Source organism: Ambystoma mexicanum, chromosome 2q, assembly GCF_040938575.1.
Source record: "Ambystoma mexicanum isolate Mex_15411 chromosome 2q, UKY_AmexF1_1, whole genome shotgun sequence".
Classification (NCBI taxonomy): Eukaryota; Metazoa; Chordata; class Amphibia; order Caudata; family Ambystomatidae; genus Ambystoma; species Ambystoma mexicanum.
The window spans coordinates 1187005988-1187029131 of record NC_090924.1 but is presented as its reverse complement, the minus strand read 5'-3'; the positions used below and the strand labels follow the sequence as shown (position 1 = coordinate 1187029131).

The window sequence follows — 23144 nt, the reverse complement described above, 5'->3', positions numbered from 1 at the left end:
TAATGAAGCACTGTACATTTCCAAGGTCCTGAAATGTTACGAGCAAAACATTTCTCAGCCAAACTGGGCTACCTGTGAGTGACAGCCCCTGTCAAATGGGCTTTCCTGATTAAACTTTAAAGTAGTCTAAAACTTAAAATCTGCTGGATTAGCAAATATAAAAGTACTGTTGCTGAAAGGAAAACGGATCTCAGTCGTTTTGATCCCACAGGTTTAAATCTAAGACTGTAATTTATCGATGTCATCTGATGCAACAAGTGTGTTTTATTCTGGAAGTCAAGAAATAAAAAAATGAACTTAGGCTGGCTGGGCCTGCAAGAAGTTGAAAAACTGGTTTCCACCCAAGGGGAGGGCAATGCTCTCAGCAGATGCTCACTGACACATGATAATTGTGGGGTAGGCCAGACTCGTGTCTGAAGCCAGAGACTGAACAATGGCAGATTATCCAGGCCAGGAAATGGACGTATGAAAAGGTCATAAACAAGGCTTGCAGAAGGCAATCCGAAAGGTGGGGGCTGCTCCTTCCCTCTGGAGACAGACAAAAGGCTGACTATGTGAGGCTAAGAATATGTAATGAACTTTTAGAGACTTATAATTCGCTATCAGAAGTGGTGAAAAATATAGAAAGGGCAGATTTGTTAATTTAATTTTTGGCCCGACATTTCAAAATGTGGTGGAACTGTGTAGCATATTCTGAACAGGAATGGCAATGTATATGGTTTTATGGGAACTGTATTTATGCTAGAATTGTGAAACTTTGCACCCACGTTCCTATGGTAAACACACATATTTGTGGAAATTTGGAGAAAGTTTGGAAAATGTGTTCATGGCGAAATCGAAATGGACAAAATGCTGCAAAAAGGTGAAACAAGGTCTCACAGGTGTGGGATTTTGATGAACAGATACTCCATAAAATATGTGATCCTTGTATGTGATTTTTGTAGAGGCTACAAATGTATAAATATGTATTTCGGACAAAATTCGAATTTGATACTAGTGGCTATGGGAGGTTCCTAAGGATTGTAAAAATCAAACCATGAACTTGACATGATCTGTCTTTGATCCAATCACTCGGATGCAAGGCGGAGATGAGGCGCTGATTGAATCCCAGTTCACAGGGGCAAGTCAAGCCGGCCCATACACCCATTTTTGTGATGTCATTTGACAGGATAAATAGAAGCATCTGACAACAAATAGAGACTCTCTCTTCTGATTCCAGCGAAGCACTTTGATCCAGTATTCAACATCCAGCCTTCAACATGCTTCTAGATCCAGATGCCAATGACCAGGCCAAGCAGTAGCTGAACTAGTTTCAGCTAGGCCTCCATCTTCAATCCTCAAGTAATCCTTACAACCCAGTGGAGCATTGTGGTGTGGGGAAGCATCCTGAAACTATCTGGCTTGCTACCATAAGGCTTGCCTGATGAACTCACTATCCCGCTGATCTGAAATATCCAGAAACAAGAAGGACAGATCCCGTGCAGTTCCGGCGACTGGCCTAGCTGATCCTAGCTGATGTGCTTCACTGATAGATGCGATCCATTTACCAGAATCTTGACTGGCCAAAAATCTTATATCCCAGTGGATTGTGAGTATTAACAGGATTCTAGAGAACTATTGTGTACCTTGCCTTATCTTGTTCCACCCCAATCTCTGAACTATCCCTACTTTCATAGCCAGTAACAGTGTCAAAATCTTTAGTGCTATCGTATCCTGTCTGTTTGCTAAAGCACCATTTTCATAGTCATTTTATTTGTGTAACTCTTATCCTTAAATCCCACTTCGAGTGTTTGGACTAGTTCCGCAGGGGAAGGCGCTGGGGATCTGTTACTGAAGTCATGCATCAGTCTCAGAGCTTACTTCACCCCAACCTGGTTGTCTAGTCTGAATGCTCTAGTCTTCAGTAAAAGCATAACCCACATTTTCTGGTTTTAAACTGAAGTGCTTGTCCAAATGTGTGTCTTTATTTTCAAAAAACATCTCTCACGAAAACCTCAATAACTCTCTCAGTTTTAAAGATAGACACAAAATTGAAACTCTCACTGATACCTAACATCCTCAGGTATCTCCTCAACTAAAACAAATACAGTGTAGTTGACCCATTTTTATCGAAAAACGCTTAATAAATGTTTGCCGTAAATTTACATTTTGCACAAGTTTTACACGTGTGAATAGCCTTTACATTATTTACCACTTTGCCATTCAGATTCAAATTGCTTTCTTTTGATTAAATCATTACTATTGATTGTTTCCATCTGTTCAAAGTGGCTCCCATAGAAATGTATTCTGTCAGTTGAAAAGTCAAATCCGTTTTTTCTCTTGTGTTTAAGGGGGGGAGGTGGGAGTGATATTCTGTTTGATCTTTGTTATTCCTGAGTACCTGCTCTCTCCTCACCTCTATTTAGGTTGCCTATTGGTGGGTTGATGCGTGGGGAAACCCAAAAGTATTATTTTCTTTGCTGCATTCCTTTGGTGTTGTTACCTGATTCCCAGTGCATTAAGGATATTATTCACTGCTATTGTCACCCTTTGGTGATTGTTGTTACCTATTAAAACTATATTGTGATTTTAAATTCTAAATAAATAAACAACTATTTACCTTTACAACTAGCCTCATTCCTGGTTCAGTGTAACCTTGGGAGGGGGGTATTTTGAGAACGGTGTGATATGAATCGTATATCATTAAGAATATTGAATTTATAGATAAAAATAAATAAGGGTTTCATTTGCGCACTACATACTAGGCGAGACTTGGGTGTGTGCCTGATTGAAATCCCTTACAGAGAACAATCAGTGTTATCTTGGCCCTATAAAATGCAATTTTGGGCAACAGGGATAATTCACATAGGCTTCTTTTGACTGCCTTTGTTAACGACAGACACACAGCTACTTTCTAGTCCATCCTCTCTTCTTCGACTCTTTGTTTCCTTTTATGGGAGACTGAGAATCCCAGATATCGAATGCATTCAGCCTTCTGAATAAGGAAGTCATCAATTATCCAGGCATAGCTTGTTTGCTTTTTCTTCCTGGTACATGGCATGACATAGGATTTTGACGGATTGACTGTAAGATGGCTCTCGGGCAAGTAATTCATTAACCCTGTCAGACAGCGGTGCAGCCCTCCCGGGGTTTAATCCACCAGGACTACATAGTCAGCATATGCAATGCAACTCAATTGAACATCCACCCATCTAAGAGCAACCCCCCGACATTTCTTGGGTTCCTCCCAGAGATCTGCCAAATACAGATTAAAAACATATATGGCAGTGTTCTACGTTGTTAAATGGAAGCAAATGGTGTTCGAAAATGGATCAAGTCCATTCTCACTTTCCATTGTAACTAGAGGAAGCAACAACAGCTGTGATGCTGTGAGCTGTGTCTGTGAGCTCGCGGAGGTCTCCCACACCAGGTGAGAATGTTGTTGTATTGAAAAAGTGACCCAAACCCCATGTTATCTCAAGAACAGGCATTCATAGTTCAACATTTGTAAAGGCACATCTTGTTATTAAGTTTGTTTACATATCCTAACATTGAATGGAGTTAATATTATTGTAACAGAGTAAATTTAGGCACAAGATTGTGATACAATAATTATTTTTCACACTTTTCATGTTTCTCATTTCTTCTGTTTTTTTAAAGGAAGTAAGAAGTGAGAAAACATAGATCCATTTTTCTATTCTTTAAATTAAGTCAATGCATCCGTTGCTTTCATCTACTTTACCTCTCCTTCCACGGGTGTGTTCTGTGTCTCGTACACTGGATTCACAAATCCTGCATCAGGTTTCTCTTGCAAATTCCTGAAAAACACAACCACCTTTAATCTCATATGAACAACTCTGTTTATATACTTGCACTCACACGGATCATTTACTGTCTTGCATTACAATGATATCTAGATTAATTTAATTGAACATAGCATGACATAAACAAGAGTGTGTCCACTATGTTGAGACATGTTTATACATGCTTTATCATCCATTTTGTTTTTTCTATTAACTTATCATTTAAATTGTTAATTTCGATGTGGAGTATTTATCACATGAAACAATATTGCATTATGGTTGCACTCTGAACATGCCATGTACTGTAAACCATGGACACAATACTTCTGCCTTAACATGTCTGAATATATCGGATAAAGTACCCCCTATCATATGTTATAAGGCTATTGCAAGTCATCAAGGAGTTTTGTGGCTGAATAGAGGAACAAGGCTGTAGGAAGAGTTCCTTTATAAGGTCAAAGAACTTCATGCAGAGTATGGTAGGGGTAGTTTATGCCTCATAATATATGGACACACACTGTCATTCCTGTTAATACTTTGGCCCTCATCAGGAGGTTGGAGGTAACCATGTCGCTTTTAGTGGCATGGTTGCCTCCTTACCGCATTCTGGGCCTGGGCCCGGGTTCCTCAAATGAGGACTTACCGGGCCATCTCAACCTTGAGGGACCCAGTAATTCCCCGTCTGAGGAACCTGGACTCGGTCCATCCCCATTCAAGCCCCCATAGGGCTCAATGGGAATGGGGATGGAGCTTGTTAGCTCCCTGGTGTCCTTGCGGTGCCGGTGCCGGTAAACCCATTCCGCCAACCTTGTGATGAGGGCCTTTGTCTCTTGGTTAATAGAATGTAATAGAACTTCCATGTGCTGATCTATATAGTCAACATAGAAACTGTATGGATTTAAATAAGCAACAATGCAGCACCTAATGTGTTGCAGAAAAATAGCTAAAGCAGTTTAATGCAATGTAACTAAGAACTTCATTTTGTGCTTTAAAATAAGTAATAGCATGCAGAGTGTTGCTCATGTTTGTTAAACTCCAGAAGTGCACAAATAAAACATTCTACCATGAACAGTTCCTTGTCAATTAATAGCTGTAAACTGGCAGAGAAAACTATTCTTCAAGCAAGGAATTTGAAACACTTTTTACAGCTTTAAGATATGCAGAGTCAGCTGGAATCCTCTCTGTTGGCTCAAGCAGCAGGCAATTAGCTATCACAACCGACGCATAATAGATGATTACAGAGCGGTTATGATGTCATTTTCCTAAAACAGGTCAGTTAGGATGTCACAACTAGCTTGTAATAAGAACGTTATACCAGGCTTGTATGCAGATATAGCAGGCAGTCATGCATTATATAACACTTGAGCATTAGGATGTGATTCTGGTTGAAGCAGTGACTTATGAAATACAAAAAAAGGCAGAGTGACTACGAAGTGTAAAAATCTTCCTTGCCAGTCCGAAAAACGAGAAAACATTGCCATCACTAATCGTGCAATACTCCAAGGACGCGTTCCTTTCTCATGTAAATCTAAGCCGCAAACACCCATGGACAACCCTCTCAATAGTCATCTATCTGTAAATGTGCATCAGTCTGCACACTACTGGCCCTGTGTCATCGGAGACAGGGTTGTCCATCACAGAAGTGCAGATTGCTAATTCCTGCAATGCAACCCTCCCATGTCTGCTGAGGGCAGAGTGGAGATGCTCGAAGGCCTATACAGCAGAATCAACATCTCGCCCACACATGCCTTAGCCTAAATGGAGAACACCCTAAAATCCAAATTAAGCTGCGTGCCAGGACCCACAGAGCACGCTTGATATGATATGATTGTTCATTCATATAGCACCTATACACAAAGTGTTTCAAAGTGATTCAAGGCAAGGGAAGGAACAAGAGAAAATACAATGACATTATTACAGGCCAAAAATAATAAAAATGTGAAATTGACTATTGTATTCGGCCTGGCGACATTTCAGATAGTGCAAGAGCTAAGACATAAATAAGGAAGGGAAGGAAATGGAAACAGACAGGTGACTACCGTACTAGGCCTGACAACATTTCTAGTAGAGTCGGAGATTAACCAAAGTTGCGGGAGAGAGATGCAGAAAGGGAGGGGAGGAACAAAACAAGTAACTAACGTACTAGTCCTGACGACATTTCACATAGTGCTGGAGGGCTGGGGAGGAGAAAACAAGTAGGGGGGAGACAAACAAGGTCGCTATCATACTTGGTCTAGGACAATTCAGATAGAGTAAGTGCATAGAAGAAAGTAAGAGGAGGAGGGGAGGAGAAAGGAAAAGGGAGAAAGGGAGAGGAGGAAAGAACAGAGAGTGAGCAGTGAAAAAGTGGAGAAGCAAGAGGGGAGAGTGCATACAATTACAGAAGTCAGTATTAACACATAATGTTGTGGGAGAACAGCAAATACAAGTCAGGATTCAAGATGAAAATGGGAACAGCATGATTCAGGGCCACCATGAGTACAAGATGCAGGGGAAGTCCAGCATGAGAGTTGAGAGAGGGTGATGCACTGTAAGTCAATGAAGTCCTGCAGAGGTAGGATGTAGGGTGGAGGGTGAGAGGGGAAGCAGGGTAGAAGAATCAAGCGAAACAGGCAACTCCTGTATGGGAGAAGGGGGGATACAACAGAACAACATGGGGGTACCAGAGGTCGGGATGGGAGTAAACACATGTATGTGCATGCTTACCTGCTGTCTGGGCAGGGGTTTGGGTCCAGGGACCTCCTGGTCCGAACAGGCCCAAACAGAAATTGCCCTTTTCTTTGACTGCCCTTCACGCCCGGGCAAGAGACACCCTTGATCTAAGAGTTAAGAGCAAAAGGAAGCGGCAGGGCTAACTAGGTGGGCGGGGCTTAGGCCAGGTGACCGAGATCCACTTGCACCTGTCCCCATCTGCAAAGGAAAAGTGGCTGGAGTGCTGCTTAAGTATGGAAAAAGAGCATCAACCAGGAAGGCACCAGGTGGGTGGGGCTTAGGCCAAAAGAGTGGCACCCAGGAAGGCATCCAGTGGGCGGGATTTAGGCCAAAAAAGCAGCAAACAGGAAGGCACCAGGTGGGCGGAGCTTAGGCCAAAAGAGCGGTAACCAGGAAGGCACCAGGTGGGCTGAGCTTAGGCCAAACGAGGAGCAACCAGGAAGGCACCAGATGGGCGGAGCTTAGGCCAGGTAACCCAGATCCACTTGCACCTGCTCCCCATCTGCAAAGGAAAAGAGGCTGGAGAGCTGCTTAAGTAGGGAAAAAGAGCGGCAAACAAGAAAGTCACCAGGTGGGCGGTGCTTAGGCCAAAAGAGCAGCAACCAGGAAGGCACCAGGTGGGCAGGGCTTAGGCCAAAAGAACAGCAACCAGGAAGTCACCAAGTCACCACACTTAAATGATTGCCACACAGCACTTGTGCTGTCCCATCCTGACCAGCATAATGTTACAAACATGCATTACCTGATACACTGATTTTATACCTGGCAATTAGAAATTATCTCTGCACCTGCTTACAACCCTGCATTCATACCCACAATTAATTGGTAAGCATGTCAACCTGAAATCCTGTAGTATCGCATAGTACTACAGAATGTGTAATGAAGGATTCTCAGATTCGACTCGAGAATGAAGGAGTGAGATGAGGACCGTTGCGAGAGGATAGAGGAGAAGGAGTTACAGACTATCATTCGTATACCCTTTAACCTATTTTAACTTACTTCCCTATGATCAATTCCACGTTATTTCTCCTCCGTGTTCATGGATCCTTCTTACCGCGTCCAACAGTAATTCATGTGGGCACGAGGAGTCTTTGTTCAGAGCGCAACAGCAGGTTGTGCAGCGTTACGCAGGAAAGAGGGAGCAACTGCGAACTCCAAACATCACATGTGAGAGGTACGCAATTCCCACAGAACGATAAGTAAACCGGGGCACCCCTGCAGCTCATGCCGTCCCAAGCCATGTCATAAAACCAAGTCAGCCGGCAAATCATTACGCCCTCCCTGCCGTTGCAGTACTTGTTAGAAAAAAGAACCCTGCAAAGTGGGGGATCGTCAAGCAATGTTGCCGCCATTTTGACAGGCCAGGCAAAGGAAACGCACCTCCATAAGGACAGCAGCATCATGCTCATCCTCGTCCCAGTTCTGTTTTAAAAAATGTATATCTATTGTTTTTTCTCCTTCCCTATTCCAAAGATTATAACAAATAACCAGAGAGTAAATTAAGAGATACTCTTTTATCAAGCAAATAAATGAAAAAATACACAGTGATACAGTCAAGAAAAAAACATATATATATATATATATATATATATATATATATATATATATATATATATATATATATATATATATATATATATATATATTTTAAAAGCACACAGTATACAACATAATGGCCAATCTCAGTGGAGGAGAAGGAGACATGTCAGGAAGTTACAGTCGAGGGCATGCTGTCTATTAATACTCTGCAATCAACAAATGAAAATGTAATTGCCAGCCTAAGTAACCTGAACATGAGAAGGAGAAGCAACAGTGATTTGAGAGAACCTAGGTTTACCAGGTACAAATCGTAGAACAGAGATGCCAGAGAAGCAATGAGGGGTCGAGAGCATACCACTGAATTTTGACGAGGTTGAAGTGGCCAAAGAGGAAGAGAACGGGCTACTATGAGGACATGCTAGAGATGTGACAGTCCATCTCTTTGGCAAACAGTCCAAACTGTCGTGCTCTGAGGATAATAGGCAGAAATTGTAATGGAAAGGACACCTAGCTAGTTGCTGCAGGAATAAAGGGACTAGCATGAATTGGATTGGTAATGGGGATAGCGATGAAGGAGAAGAATATGTGTCAGCAGTTGTCGAACAAGGAAAATAGACACCCCTCGATCATAAGGCTATGTATTATGTTGGCCGAAGACCAACCGTCTCATGCATCTAGTATTAGAAATATATAGCCATAAGCTTGACTAAGGTGCAGCCATTTTGAAGTGACTGAAATCGTCATTTTGTTTTTCTCTAACATTTGCTTTTTTCCTCATGTAAAACTGCTTTGCTGAAATGTTATTCTGCTTCACTGGTGCACAATGCAAGGCCGCGAGTGGCATGTTGAAACATAATGCAGTAACCCAGGCAGAAATGTTTGGTTCCCTCCCTCGCATATCCTTGGAAAGTGAGCAGCAAGGCATTCTAATCAGTATAGCAGGTGCCAGCTAGTCTCGATAAGCAAAGTAGAAACGCTAGAGCGAACATTAAATGACTTGAATTATGCTCTTCCTTGCGGCCCCCCTTCCCTGAGCCCGGTACAGCCCTGGAGAGCAAGTTGACCCCCCGGCACAAAAATAGAAACTAGGAGATAGCAAGGCCTGGAATGTGTCTCTCCCTACGAAGAGCTTGCTTGCAGAAAACGGAAGCATTGTGTCCTTGTAAACACAGACTTAATGTCTGTGGGCTTATAAAATTGCAAACCATTACACAACGAATGTTTGAAGGTGTCAAACTCGTCACCATTGTCAATCATCGTGCCTAGTTCAAAGGAAATGCAATAGGGGCGGTATAAATTGTGACACTACTGATTACTAGATGCTTGTTTTGTATATATGTAACTGTTGTATGAATTTCACTCTCTTGCGTCCCCCGAGGTCTGATAGATACACGTCACGGGGCGTGGGACCAGTTGGCCAACTGAGACTATTTGTTTTGCAATAAACCCTAGATTTTGGGAATAAAACCTTGTGTCTGGCGTATCAGTTTGTGTGTGGTGATTATGCCTTGTTTCCACAAACAAGGGTCCCTCAGGGGCCCCTTCAAGATGGTGCCCGCATAGGGACCCTCCCCCACTTGTTCCATCATGTACATTGAGAGATAAGGAAGGCAGAAGGAACGGCGAGGACGGAACGATCGAGCCGGCATCAAGAGGTGTTTGGGGCGCCCCTGCGTAAGCGATGAGACTCCTATGCAGATCTGCACACATCTGATCTCTGATCGACGTGCCCGGCCAGAGAACAAGGAGGCGAGGGTCCTGAAACGAGGCAGAGTGAGCCAAGATACGCAGACACAACGTCATTGGTTGCGTCCGTATACGGACGAATTGTGTCTTGAAAAGACAACTTGACTGATCAGGGGAGTCGTGCCCCGATTCAAAAGTGATCCTGATATTGGTTGAGAGTTGATCTTGCAAAATCAAACACCCAGAGTAAGGTTGATTAGCCAAGGGTAAGGTTAAAACATGCCTGCGTATTGTCCACTCTAGCAGGTTTTTTCTGCTGCGGCGGACAATCTTTGGAAACTGGCCAGGTTGCGCCACCGGTGGGAACACCGGCGTATGAGATGTATGTGAAATACGGTGTGGGAGCGATAATGTTTTGTGAGATTTGGCATAAGCAAACCACCAGAAAGCAGGAAGATCTTCAGTGGCCGAGTCATGGGAGTTTTGAGATGACAAGGATAGATCATTTGGAGAAGGTGTTTATAAAAAAGAAAACACGCCCTGCAGCATTTGATGTCCTTAGGGACTGGAGAAGGGAAGCTATGCTTCATTGGAGAAGTAGAGGGAAATAAAGATGCAGTGCCTCCCTCCTATACAGTAAACTACAGCCCACGTTCTGTTCCTTTTTGCTTAAAAAAGAAGGGTTCTTATTCAGTACAGACATTCACTAGATGTATGAATCCAGCGATTCTTACTAGGGAAGTAGAACCATTAAATGTAGGTGACCCTGTGTATTTTATATGTGGAGAAAAAGCATATCCTTGGTTGCCTAGAAACTGGGGAGGTACTTGTTATTTGGGACTTTTGTTCCCAGGAGTGTTTCTTTTAAAAACAACAGATATAGCTAAAATATTTAGATCCAGGGCACAAAGGAGTAATGAGGATGGATTAATAGTAGAATATGTAGCAAAATCATTTGTACCATTTTTGGGCCAAGCAATGAACTCCTATAATATACGACAACTATCCAGAATCTTAGAAAAAACAATAAATGCAACAACAGATATATTATACAACATGACATTAGAGGAGAAAGGAATTAGATTAATGACACTTCAGAACAGAATGGCTCTTGATGTAGTCCTGGTTGATCGTGGCGGTGTTTGCAAAATCGTGGGAGCAGCGTGCTGTGCATTTGTAAACGACTCCTCTCCTATGATTTTTGAAGCAATAAGAAAGCTACATGTCTTAAGCTCTGAACTCCATACCCAAGAAGGAGTTTGGGATATAGTCTCCTGGTTCTGGGAGTTACTATATTCATGGGGATGGAAACTATTTGCGATACTAGTAGCAGTACTAAGAATATTTATGACATGTTCTTGTTGCATACACTGCCTACCTGTAATTTGCACCGAAATTAGTGAAGGGTGTGTGCAGATGATAGAAAAAATAACACTATTAAATCAAATACTCATGGTAATGATGAATTAAAAACAGTAAAAGAATTCATGTCCATTATCGTAGATGACAATGAGGAGGAAACAAAAAATGCACAAGATTCAGAATCAGAATCCGAATCAGATACTTGGCCGGAAGAGGATGCAATGTACGGATGAGACGTTTGGCATACGGCCAAAAGGAAGTTTTGTTGATCTAGAAAAATAGACACCCCTCGATCATAAGGCTATGTATTATGTTGGCCGAAGACCAACCGTCTCATGCATCTAGTATTAGAAATATATAGCCATAAGCTTGACTAAGGTACGGCCATTTTGAAGCGACTGAAATTGCCATTTTGTTTTTCTCTAACATTTGCTTTTTGCCTCCTGTAAAACTGCTTTGCTGAAATGTTATTCTGTTCCACTGGTGCACAATGCAAGGCCGCGAGAGTGGCATGTTGAAACATAACGCAGTAACCCAGACAGAAACATCCGGTCCCCTCCCTCACATATCCTTGGAAAGTGAGCAGCAAGGCATTCCAATCAGTACAGCAGGTGCCAGCTAGTCTCGGTAAGCACAGTAGAAATGCTAGAGCGAACATTAAATGACTTGAATTATGCTCTTCTTTGCGGCCCCCCTTCCCTGAGCCTGGTACAGCCCTGGAGAACAAGTTGACCCCCGGCACACGAATGGAAACTAGGAGATAGCAATGCCCGGAATGTGTCTCTCCCTACGCACAGCTTGCGTGAACAGAAGCATTGTGTTCTTTTAAACACAGACTTAATGTCTGTGGGCTTATAAAATTGCAAACTGTTACACAATGAATGTTTGAAGGTGTCAAACTCATCACCATTGTCAATCATCGTGCCTAGTTCAAAGGAAAGGCAATAGGGACGGTATAAGTTGTGACACTACTGATTACTAGATGCTTGTTTTGTATATTTGTAACTGTTGTATGATTTTCACTCTCTTGCGTCCCCCGAGCTCTGATAGACACACGTCATGGGGCGTGGGACCAGTTGGCCAATTGAGACTATTTGTTTTGCAATAAACCCTAGATTTTGGGAATACAACCTGGTGTCTGGCGTATCAGTTCGTGTGTGGTGATTATGCCTTCTTTCCACCAACAAGGGTCCCTCAGGGGCCCCTTCACAGTCTCTGGTGAAGATGAAGGGTTTGACAGCCCGAAGTCCACCATAAAGGTCAATATCAATCTGATTACGATGATGGTAGACTCAAGAGCCAAATACACATTCATCACAGAAGTTGTGTGGAAGAGAATTGGACTAGAGTACTTACATAACGCTGGCATCAGACCAAGGGCTTATGGTGGCCCAAAGATTGACATAATTGGATGGTTCAGGGTAACCTAGAATTTAAAGACAGATGGGATGAAGGACAGATATACGTCTGAAAGAAAAGTTCATCTCTGTTACTCAGTTTGACAAATCAGAGATTACTCATAGTACAACCGGATCGGAATGCTGAAGAATCCATTTATTTGAATGATATACATGAGGTTGACAAAGGAAAAGTCAGAATGGAAATATTCAGAGATGAAATTGGGTGTGCAAAAGGTTTCACACATTGCATTGTACTAAAACAATGGTGCAAACCAGTAGCACAGAAGATGTGAAGAGTTCCGATATCCATGAGGGATGAAATGAAGTTGGAACTTAGTAAACTGGAGGAACAGGGAATAATAGAAATAGTTAATGCATCAGAATGGGTCTCTCCAGTGGTAGGGGTTAGAAAGAGTTCAGGAAAGGTAAGTGTGTGCATTGACTTGATGTAATACCTGAAAGACACCCTTTACCTAATATCCAGGAATTGATTCAATGATGGTTCTGCAAAAATATTTTGAACACTTGACCTTATCGCTGCATACCATCAAGTAAAACTTCATAAGGAGTTGATGCATCTACCTGCCTTCGCAATGCCAGAAGATCTGTTCCAGTACCAGAGGCTACCTTTTGGCCTAATATCTGAAGCCTCTGCGTTTCAAAAAATAATGTATCAAATATTTGATGCTGATGAAGGTGTCCTTTTCTTCCAGGATGAAAGCCTGATATACGCTAATGGAGAAGAAGAACATGACAGGAGATTAGAGAAGGTGTTTAAGAAGTTGCACGATGTAGACATGCCCCTCAGCAGAGAAAAATCGAAGATCAATAGGAAGGAAATTGAGTACTTGGGCCATGTTGAGCTCAATTATTATGTGATATTAAGGATGGAATCACACTTAACAAGGATTTGGCAAATGGAATAGAAAACATGGCCACTCCGACCTGCAAGGAACAGGTCAGGACATTTTTAGGCATGGTTGAATATTAGTCTAAATTTGTATGAGGATTTGCAGACCACACAGTTGCCCTACAGGACACGATGAAGATGAATACAAGGTTTGTGTGGGTAAAGGATGTGAGAATGAATTTCAATACATAGAAAATTCCATGAAGACAGCACTAGCACTAAGGAATTATGTGCGAGGGAGATACACAGTAATTACAACTGATGCAAGCAATGTAGGTTTAGGTGCTGTATTGATGCTAATTCATGAAGGAAATGAACATGTAATTGCTTTTGCGTCTCGTTTGCTGAAAGGAGCAGAAAAAAGCATATGCTACAAAAGAAAAAGAAGTTCTTGCCATTATGTGGGCAACAGATAAGTTTACAAGTTTTGTGTGGGGAATTAAATTTGACCTACACAGGGATCATAAAACCCTAATAGAGATATTTACGACCAAGGGTCTTGAAAAGGAGTCAGGCAGGAGAAGAAAATGGGTTTTCAGGCTACAGGAATTTGACTTTTTAAAAACGTACATCCCGGGTGTGAGAAACTATACTGCAGACTACCTGTCGAGAATGACAAACTATGAAGAATCTAAGTGTGATGATGAAGATCAGGAGATGATTTGGGAGGTTGATGAATACTCTATATCTAAACAAGAGTGGTGCAAAAAGATGACCAATCAAAGGTATGGGGGATGTTGATGTTTCCATGAAAAAAAATGTTAGAAGCAGGAATGGAAAGATTCTGGAATGTGAGAGATGAAATCTATAGTCAAGATGGCTATTTGATGAGAGGAGATAGGATAATACCACCATAGGGGATCAGAGAGAAGGTGATACGCCTTGGACATGAGGGTCATCAAGGAATCGTGAAAAACAAATTCAGAATAAGTAATAACTTTTGGTGGCCGGCATGTGACGTGAAGATTGAAAGAAGCATCAGAAATTGTATCCTTTGTACTAACGGAGATAAAGGGTGTATGAGTGAAAAGTATCTTATGGTTCTGACAGACATACCAGAGAGACCATATAAAAAATGAGCCATTGATGTACTGAGTCTGTGTGGAGTGAGGAGTGCCAGATCTTTTGTATTGTTGTTATTGATGTTTCGACGAGATGGGGGGAGCTGAGAATGATGCCAAATGTGACTACCAGAAGATTGATTTCCTGGAAGAGGTGTGTGGTCATGAGGGTTACCCTGAAGAGGTGTTGACTGATAATGGATCTCAATTTAAATCTAGGGAAATGGAGGAGTACCTAAAGGGGAGATTCATTAAACACAAAACCAGTGCCATATATCATCCCCACATTGACATTGTAGAAATGTACAATACAGTGATAAAGGAGGTGATAAGGTGGGCATGGTCCAATGGGAGAGATTGGAAGGAAGTGATGAAGAGAACGGTTGTGGCACATAGATTCACACCACATAGCACAACTGGTGCCTCTCCTTATGAGCTTAGCAGGGGGAGGAAGGCCAACACCAAATTATTTCCAGGATGGCTGGGTGACGTGCCTGGAACGAATGAGTCTGGAGCTTGATGAAGTGGAAGAGAACATCATGAAGAGACAATTGAGCAATAAGCCACTGCAAGACAACAGAATGTTCAAGACAGCAACAATTCCACAAGTTGGTTATTGGGTTAGGTTGGGTTGGCCACCATCACTACAGAAGACTCAAGCATCCTCATCACCATAGACGTAGAGGCCCTGTCATGTCAGTTCCACAAACTGAGGGCTTGGCAGTACTCCGGTCCTTTCTAGACACTAAAGAACATGTTACCAGTGTACCGACAGACTTTATTATATAATGCAGCTGACTTGTAAAACCAGATAGTATGGAGAAGCCTGGTTTGTTATCATTACATAATCATTACCCATTATTAGAGAATCATTACCCATTTAGGGACCAGTTATTCATCATTCATTCTGATTAGTAGTGACATGAAGTAGTGACATTAGACTATCCACATTATTCTGCCACTTAGTAGCCATTTGCATTTGCTATAGAATGAAGCTTGTTATATTTGTAGAGCCATGTAGCGACACATGTTATATTTGTAGAGATATGTTGTTATGTATTATGTATGCATATAGAGAGACACGCATGAGTGTGCACTTAGAATAAGCATTGAGTCTGCATTATAGATATCGCTTGGGTTTGTGAGAGAGAGAGAGTAAGCACTACAGAAAGCATAAAGCCATTCCACTGAGACAGGACAGAAGCGCCGCGGCACTGCGAAGATGTTATGAGTTACTGTGAACGAGGAATCCGTAAACTTTCTTGCGCTCCCTATGTATAGATAAACAGCAAATGTCCACTTTTATTGTTGGCTGGTCACATGCAGCCCATGAAAGCGTTGTTCTCTATGTTTGCCATGTCAGGGAGCTGCGAGCGGTACACCCGGCCTGGTTGACATGAATCCGACAGCATTTTATGCTACAAGTCGCAAATGCAGCACGTTTGTCTGCCACTGATCGGACGTCTGCAGAAACTTGCCAGCCACTACAACTCCACCATTGGGGAGGTAAGCTAAGAGGGCGGCCATACAGCCACTTTCCGACGAGCACTCAAACATTTACCAACGCCGTCATCCATGTTGACTAGCAGCAGACGGCCAGCACTAGTCTCTGTAGATCTTCCGCTAGCACACCACTTCTAAATCCACAGCCCTATAAAGTATGCATACAAATACCTTTCTGTAAAATGTATTCATGGATATCAGTCAGCTACATATCCGAATAATTAATTGGGCATAACATCGGGCATTAAACTGGGTGTTCCACCAAGACAGAGGAGGACAGAAAAGCAGAGATGAAAATTCCTCTTTGCTACACTCCAACGTCTTAGACGAGCTGGAAAATAGGCCAAAACATCAAATGGAGGTGTAAAAGCATTACACTTTGCACATACGCCGCCATAAAAAGCATTTCATGTTGTAAATGACCCCAGAGTCTCAGACACACACGCACACATACACACACTCACACTATCATACAGACACAAACTCACAGAAACTCACACAGGCATACACATACACGCACGCGCACACTTCATGCCTTTTTTTCTTTTTTAAACTGATCTCTAAGTTTCCAATGATCTTTTATTTTTGGGCAAGGAGGCAGGAGGAATGCATTTGCCAGCAGGCAGCACTCTCGAAAGAATTGAACATAAATGGTACTCAAATACAGATCTGGGAAGGAAGGGGCGCACACCGAGTAATGAGTAGTGGCTCAAGAGGTGTGACTGCTCAATCGCCCGCCCCCTACCTATACCCCAGCTTCATTACTGTTTTCAATTTTTTTGTCCCATCGCTCGACATATGTCCCTTTGTTTGGAAAGCTCCGCCTTAAGATGATTTCTTCCAGTTTAGCCATTTAGCTCGGAGTGTCTTCTTCTTTCCTCATATGTGGTGCTGGCTGACAGAAAATGTCAAACTTCATTGTTTTCCATGCGTCCAACTGAGCCTCAGTGAGCCTCTGTGAGTTCCATTGCTATTGCTATTAGTAACCTGGCACGTGGTACCGGGGCACTAATAGCAATTTTTCTCCAGTTGCTCAACTCGAGGAAAACAAATCACACAAAATAATGTCTACCAGGGATCTCCCTTTCCAAGGAAGCCATTAAAATTAATGAAAAAAGGCAAACAAACGAAATGGCCAATGTGGAAAGGGGAGAATGGACTAGAAGGGAACCACACATAGTCCATTCTCCCATTCCATGGTGGCCATTAACATGAATGAAAAAAAGGTAAGCAACCAAAAGGGCCACCATGGAAAGGGGAGAAGGGACTCGTAAGGGGAGAAAGTACTACCTGCAGTGCCTTCTCCCTTTCCATGGCGGTCTTATTCCCGGTGCCAGTGAGGGACAGAGAAGTGCAGGTAAGTGGGTTTGGATAGGGAGGAAAGAGGATATGTGGAAAAAGGGGAGTGGGGGTGGGGGAAGGGGCTATGGAAGGAACAAGGGGCACAGGGAGAGCACTTATCTTCGGTCTCAATGAGGGAAGATGGTGGCCTCCCGTTCCGATGAGACTTGAAGTGGGCTCTTTCCCTGAGTGGTAAGGACCCCGTTCCCAGCCTTCTCATTGGCTAGGAGGCCGCCACACCCCCTTCCGTGGGTACTAATATAAGATACTTCTTATTCTCTCCTTTAAAATACTCTGTCCTTATTACAAGAACTACTAACATGCAGAGTAGACAGTGCTCCATTACATGTTGACAAGAGAGTGACCTCGCGTCAACACCACTGCCTGCTCTACCTGGTCTGGGCCTGTCACAGAAAGATAGGAAGTGGAGTCCAATCACATGAATCACCCCAGCTTGAGCCTGTTAGGAGGAATGTCATTGTGTACTATTGTGAAAGCCTGCCGGCATGGTGTATTTATGTGATTCAGCTTTCAATACTGTTCTGCATGGCAAGTAGCTGAATTACAGCTCATGTTAACCTTACTATATCCACTGGCCTTCCAGCTGTGGAATTATTGATGCTCTGCATCTTTGCCATCTGTCCAGTTTACAATAGACCAATGCAAACAAGGTACTCGTTCTTCAAGTTTTCAGGATATTGTGCTTTCTTCATACCAAGCCCAGCGTCAAATTGCTGGGCAACTTGTTACCTGTTTGGGAGGCTGTAAAGTGAGAGGTAAATTAAAAGACCTGAACTTGTCTGCATTTTTCATCTCTTCCCCCATTTTCCTCTTAACAGGACCTCACCATAGGTATTGCAGCAACAATAAAAAAAAACAGCTGGCATTTCAACTTCCTGCCAAACTATGAGCAAAAGGGCATTCAGGGCGCTCCTCCGAGACAAAAGTGGAGATGCAAACTTCACTTTGGTGCCACTCTATTCCTTAGACGAGCTGGAAAATTGGGCAGAGCACTAAGTTGGCTTTTACGCCTGCGTTAATGCTCAAAATGATCCCCTGAGTATTTCAGCAAATGCACATCTGCTGCAGTTCCAACTGTATTCCCATAATATAGACACACACCTGTCCAACTTATAATGAGGGCCACAGCGGCCATCATCAGCGGGAACCCCATAGGCATGTTTTCAATTAAAATAAAATGGATGGCAAATGTTACTAATTCCTCAAAACATTCCCTTTGTGTGTCTATTTCAATGCATCATGCAATGCGTGCGATTTAAGAGAAAATGTACCATTTGACTACTCATAATCAGTGGTTAACCTCACAAAGAATTATTGAGCTTTTCTCCGAAATAAATACAAGAAAAAGTAAATAATGAAAGATAAGTTGGGCTTCTTTGCGCATATATATCATGGCTGTGGCTTTTGTGCATTTGTGTCTGCCCTTTCAGGACTTTCTGACATTTTGTGGAATTACTAATTTATGTATTTCTCAAACCCTCGAAGGCACGCAAACATCACACTTTTTTCCAAAGCAAACCGTTGACTGGATAGCAATTAAATGTTTTAAATTGAAATTCGATTTCATGAGTTGAATAAGTGCCAACCCTTGAATTGCGGTGATAGAGAAATAAGGCTTTCCACCAAAAAAGTTGAAAATATATGTCTAACCTAGCATTTTAAATATATTATTTAACTGCTCTCAAAACCTAAAGGCAATAGAAGTTTCTTCAACATGCAGTGAAATAATACAAACATCCTTCAGAATAAAAACCAAGAGTATCTCTGCAGAAAGGGGCAGAAAGATGAATGCCTTCATTTTTAGAATTCTGGACCAGAAATGCCACAGGGAACTTCAGGTTACTGTGCAGGTAAGGACGCCTTCCGACGTGACATTCCATGAGGAATGGCGCTTCATCTGAGCCCTGAGTCCTGCAGGGAGATCGGCTTTCAGCTGTCCTGAGGACAACGTCTGAAGCACATCAGGATAACGCAAATGCAGTAGGGCCGTTTGCTAGCCACGGTGGCTAATGTCCTATTGATGGCGTTTCTGACTGTCATACTCATAACTGAGCCCTTTCTATCTTAATACGTTCGCGGGCACGACAGTTAGGAACACACGCATGTATTTCTACACCTTGAAATCAGTTTACAGTATCAGACTGTGCTTTCTTTGCTCCCTGGATAGGGAAAGTAGGATATAATTAAAGAGAGCGGCATCATGATCGCAGGAAGGGCCATTCTCTCATGTGATAACAATCACTGCGGAGGTATATAAGGCTACTAGCATATTGAGATTTACAGCTAAAAAGGAACGTATGTTTGTCGCAGGAAAAAAAGCAGAGACAAAGAAATGATAATGTTCATTTATTGAATGGAGTTAAACTAGTAACAATGGGCTTTACACCTTGAACTTCACATGCTTCTCTCTGACACTACACAGGTAAATAAAGTTGGTTATTTGATGTTTACTTTTCTGGTGCTCAAGTCAGAAAACTTGGAACAAAGTCTATATTAAAACTATAATCTATATTTTAAGCGTTCTGATTGGCTGAGAAGAAGGTCTATAATAGAGTCAATGGGGGTCATTCCGACCCTGGCGGTAAGGAGTTAACAGCGCCGGTAAAGGTGCTGGAGCCGTCAACCCCTTACCGCCTCATTACGAGTTCAGGCATCTTTAGCGGGTCCTGCGAGCAGCCCAGCATGCTAACAACGGGCCCGTTATTAACGGGCCCGTTGTTAGCATGCTCCCCATTCCCATTGAGACCTATGGGGGCTCGAATGGGAATGGCGATGTACCAGGGCCAGGTTTCTTGAATGAGGAATTATGGGGCCCTCCAAGGTCGGAATGGCCCAGTAATTCCTCATTCAAGGAACCCGGACCCGGTACCCGGTAAGGGGATAGCCATGCCGCTGATAGCGGCATGGTTACCTCCTACATCATAATGACCCTCAATTTGCTAAGATAGGCATCACACCCACAATCAGTATACTACAGGACAAGTAACAGCCGCGCCAGCCTGAGCTTAAGGTAGACCACAGCAAAGCTCAGGCGTCATCAAGGGTGCTTGCTGTTATTAGCTTGTGGTCCATGAACGCGGAGTTGACGACTACTCATATCCCAGGTGCCATTCTGAAGGCATAAAAACATTTTAAGGAGATATTGTTTTGATGGGCAGAGGGGTCCATACGTATTGCCCATGCCCAATCTCCCGTAAAAATAAAGGTAAAAAACAAAGATGCCTGCCACTATGGGAAATAGTAAAGTAAGTATGTAACTCTTCTATTTCCATGGCAACAGCAAAGGATAGCGGGTGCCCTGAAAGAAGAGCACCACAGGGTGAACAGGAATGTTGGGTGGGGTTCAACGGGTTGAGGTGAGTGGTATGTAATGGGGAATGGAGGCAGGATGAGAGGTCAGATTCTGCTTCTGTTCTCGCGATCCTGATTGTCTGCTCACACCATCACTGGGGCACATTGTATGGAATACTTAAGCAACCTACATGATTCCTGAAGGTGAAGGTAATAAAATGCAGGAAGATTGTTTCAGAAGTTAAAATCATAAACAACACAACAAGCCTTGACATTCATTAGTGAATACAATACACAATTTACACAAAAACGTGTAGCTCAGGCACACAAAAGTAATGCAGTTTACTTGAAAAATGTCGTTTACATATTTGATAAGTCAAATATCTTCAAAAATGTTAGGTTTGTTGTAAAAGGTAAAACCTTCAGGAAATATAACCACTCTTAAGTTGTAACTTGTGTTTAAAAGCGCCACCTATGGAAGTAATAATCGGTCCCTGAAAGGAATCCAACCCCCAGATCCGGCTTCGACTGGCCTTTAGGGCAACAGGGCAATGCCCGAACCAAAAATACAAACTGCTAGTGTGGGCCAGTTACTTAGGTGCAAGTAAGCCCATTTTTGGCTCATGTCGGCCAGTTTGATAATTTACTTCAACATGTGGCTAGTAGTTATGACCAGTGTTACTGAGTAAATATTCTTTAAAATGCACAGTTTGCATCCCATTTTATCAAAACCTCCCCTTGGGTACTACTCAAACAGTCTGTCACAAAAGGAATGAATTGCCATTTGCAACTGTGCGCCACTCTTTCATTGGTGTCCGATACAACGTTATGCCCCATTACGACCCTGTCCTGGATTAACACATGGGAGCTGCCACTATCTAAATGGAGATAGCATACCCTCAATAAACCATATATTTTTGTTTCATTTTAACTTGTGATGTCATAGTAGTTTTAATAGAAGCACACAAACCAAAGAACATCAAAAACATAGTGGAACGCTTTTTCAGGTCCACCTCATTCTCTCTGGCAACCCTAAATCTGCTCCCATGCTAGAACAATCAAACGCTCTCGTGGGACTGGCCTTTGTTATTTGAGCGCCCCTTTCAAAGCAGGGTTCCCAGAAAATCTGCTGGTGAGAGCTCCTATTGCCCAGTGGAGGTGTTACACTTCAGACTGGGGTACGTTATGGTATGTTAAGTTATATTTATTTCTAAAGCGCACGTATGCCCAGGGGCATCATGGCGCTAAGCAGAAGGAAGGGACAGCAGCAGTGGGAACAAACCTAATACAAATAAGTCTTCAGTATGAAAGGTATGAAAGGAGGGCATCATTCTGGCCATCTTCATATAATGCCCTGATGCACTCATGTTATGGGTACATTGTCAGTATACTGGGGGAATCATAGACAAAGAAGCTGGCTCTGATGCAGCAAACAAGCTTCATATTAGATTTGACAATGTGCGAAAAATGTGATATCAGTTGCCAAGTGAAAGTACTTGTAAATAGAAAGAAAGCTTTTCATGCATGAGTGGTGTTCGTGTTGAATTAGTTGCATGCACTTCACCAGTTAATATACAACCCTCACCATGCATTAAGGCAGCATTGATCAATTCCAGGTCTCTCACAGCCCATGCCCTTGACATGGCGGATTTTATCACTACTCATGACCTCGACCTCATAGCTGTTATCGAAACTTGGCTCCATGCGGCCTCAGGACCCCTTCTATCCCTTGCACTCCCTGAAGGATGCACAATCATCAGAAATGACTGTAACATTGCTCAAAATAAAGGCAGAGATATAGCTACTATCCACAAAACCGTGCTAGATCTCCAGCTCTCCACTCCTTGCCAATTCAAAACAGCAGAATCCCTCACAGCAAAGCTCGCCATCTCTCCTAACCAGACCATCACCATCCACATCATATACAGGCCCCGTGGCCCCATATCTACCTTTACTGAGGATCTCGCCCACACCCTGTCTGAAAACACTAAGACTACCTCACAAATCATCGTACTAGGTGATTTCAATTTAGGCCTCTCTGACCCTAACGATGCATCGGCTCATGATGTAAACAGCTTACTACTCAATCTAGGCTTCACACAACGTGTCATCGCACCTACTCACTCTAAGGGCAGAATTCTAGATTGGATAGCTGACCTTAACTGTGATTCTAAGGTCAACTCCAACTCACCATGTGCCTGGACGGACCATCACCTTATCACATTTAGCATCACCACTAAAATCACTCACCCCATCCCTTACATAGCACCTGCACGTCCACTAGGAACAAGCTCAACATAACGTGTTCTAAACTTATCCCACTCATCCTCCCCGCCCTCAATGATGTTGCCTCTGCATGTTCCGACCCTACTGTCCAGGTCGACACTTACAGCCAGACTATGCTAAAGGCACTTGATCTTATCGCACCTTCAAAACTACAGAAACCTAATCCCCTGGCTCACCTTAACACCTGGTTCATGCCTCAGCTGAGAACCCTACGTAAGGATAAAAGGACCCTTGAAACTCGTTGGAGAAG

The 23144-nt window shown here is 42.8% G+C and overlaps 1 protein-coding gene across 1 annotated transcript in view; it reads right to left on the bottom strand.

Moving 5' to 3' along the window:
• The window catches only part of MALRD1 (MAM and LDL receptor class A domain containing 1), a 3359462-nt gene that overhangs the window by 55437 nt on the left and 3280881 nt on the right, over positions 1 to 23144 (bottom strand). The window contains exon 42 of the mRNA XM_069646615.1: positions 3722 to 3797. Coding sequence (XP_069502716.1) covers positions 3722 to 3797 — 76 coding nt within the window. The remainder of the gene's footprint in view (positions 1 to 3721; positions 3798 to 23144) is intronic.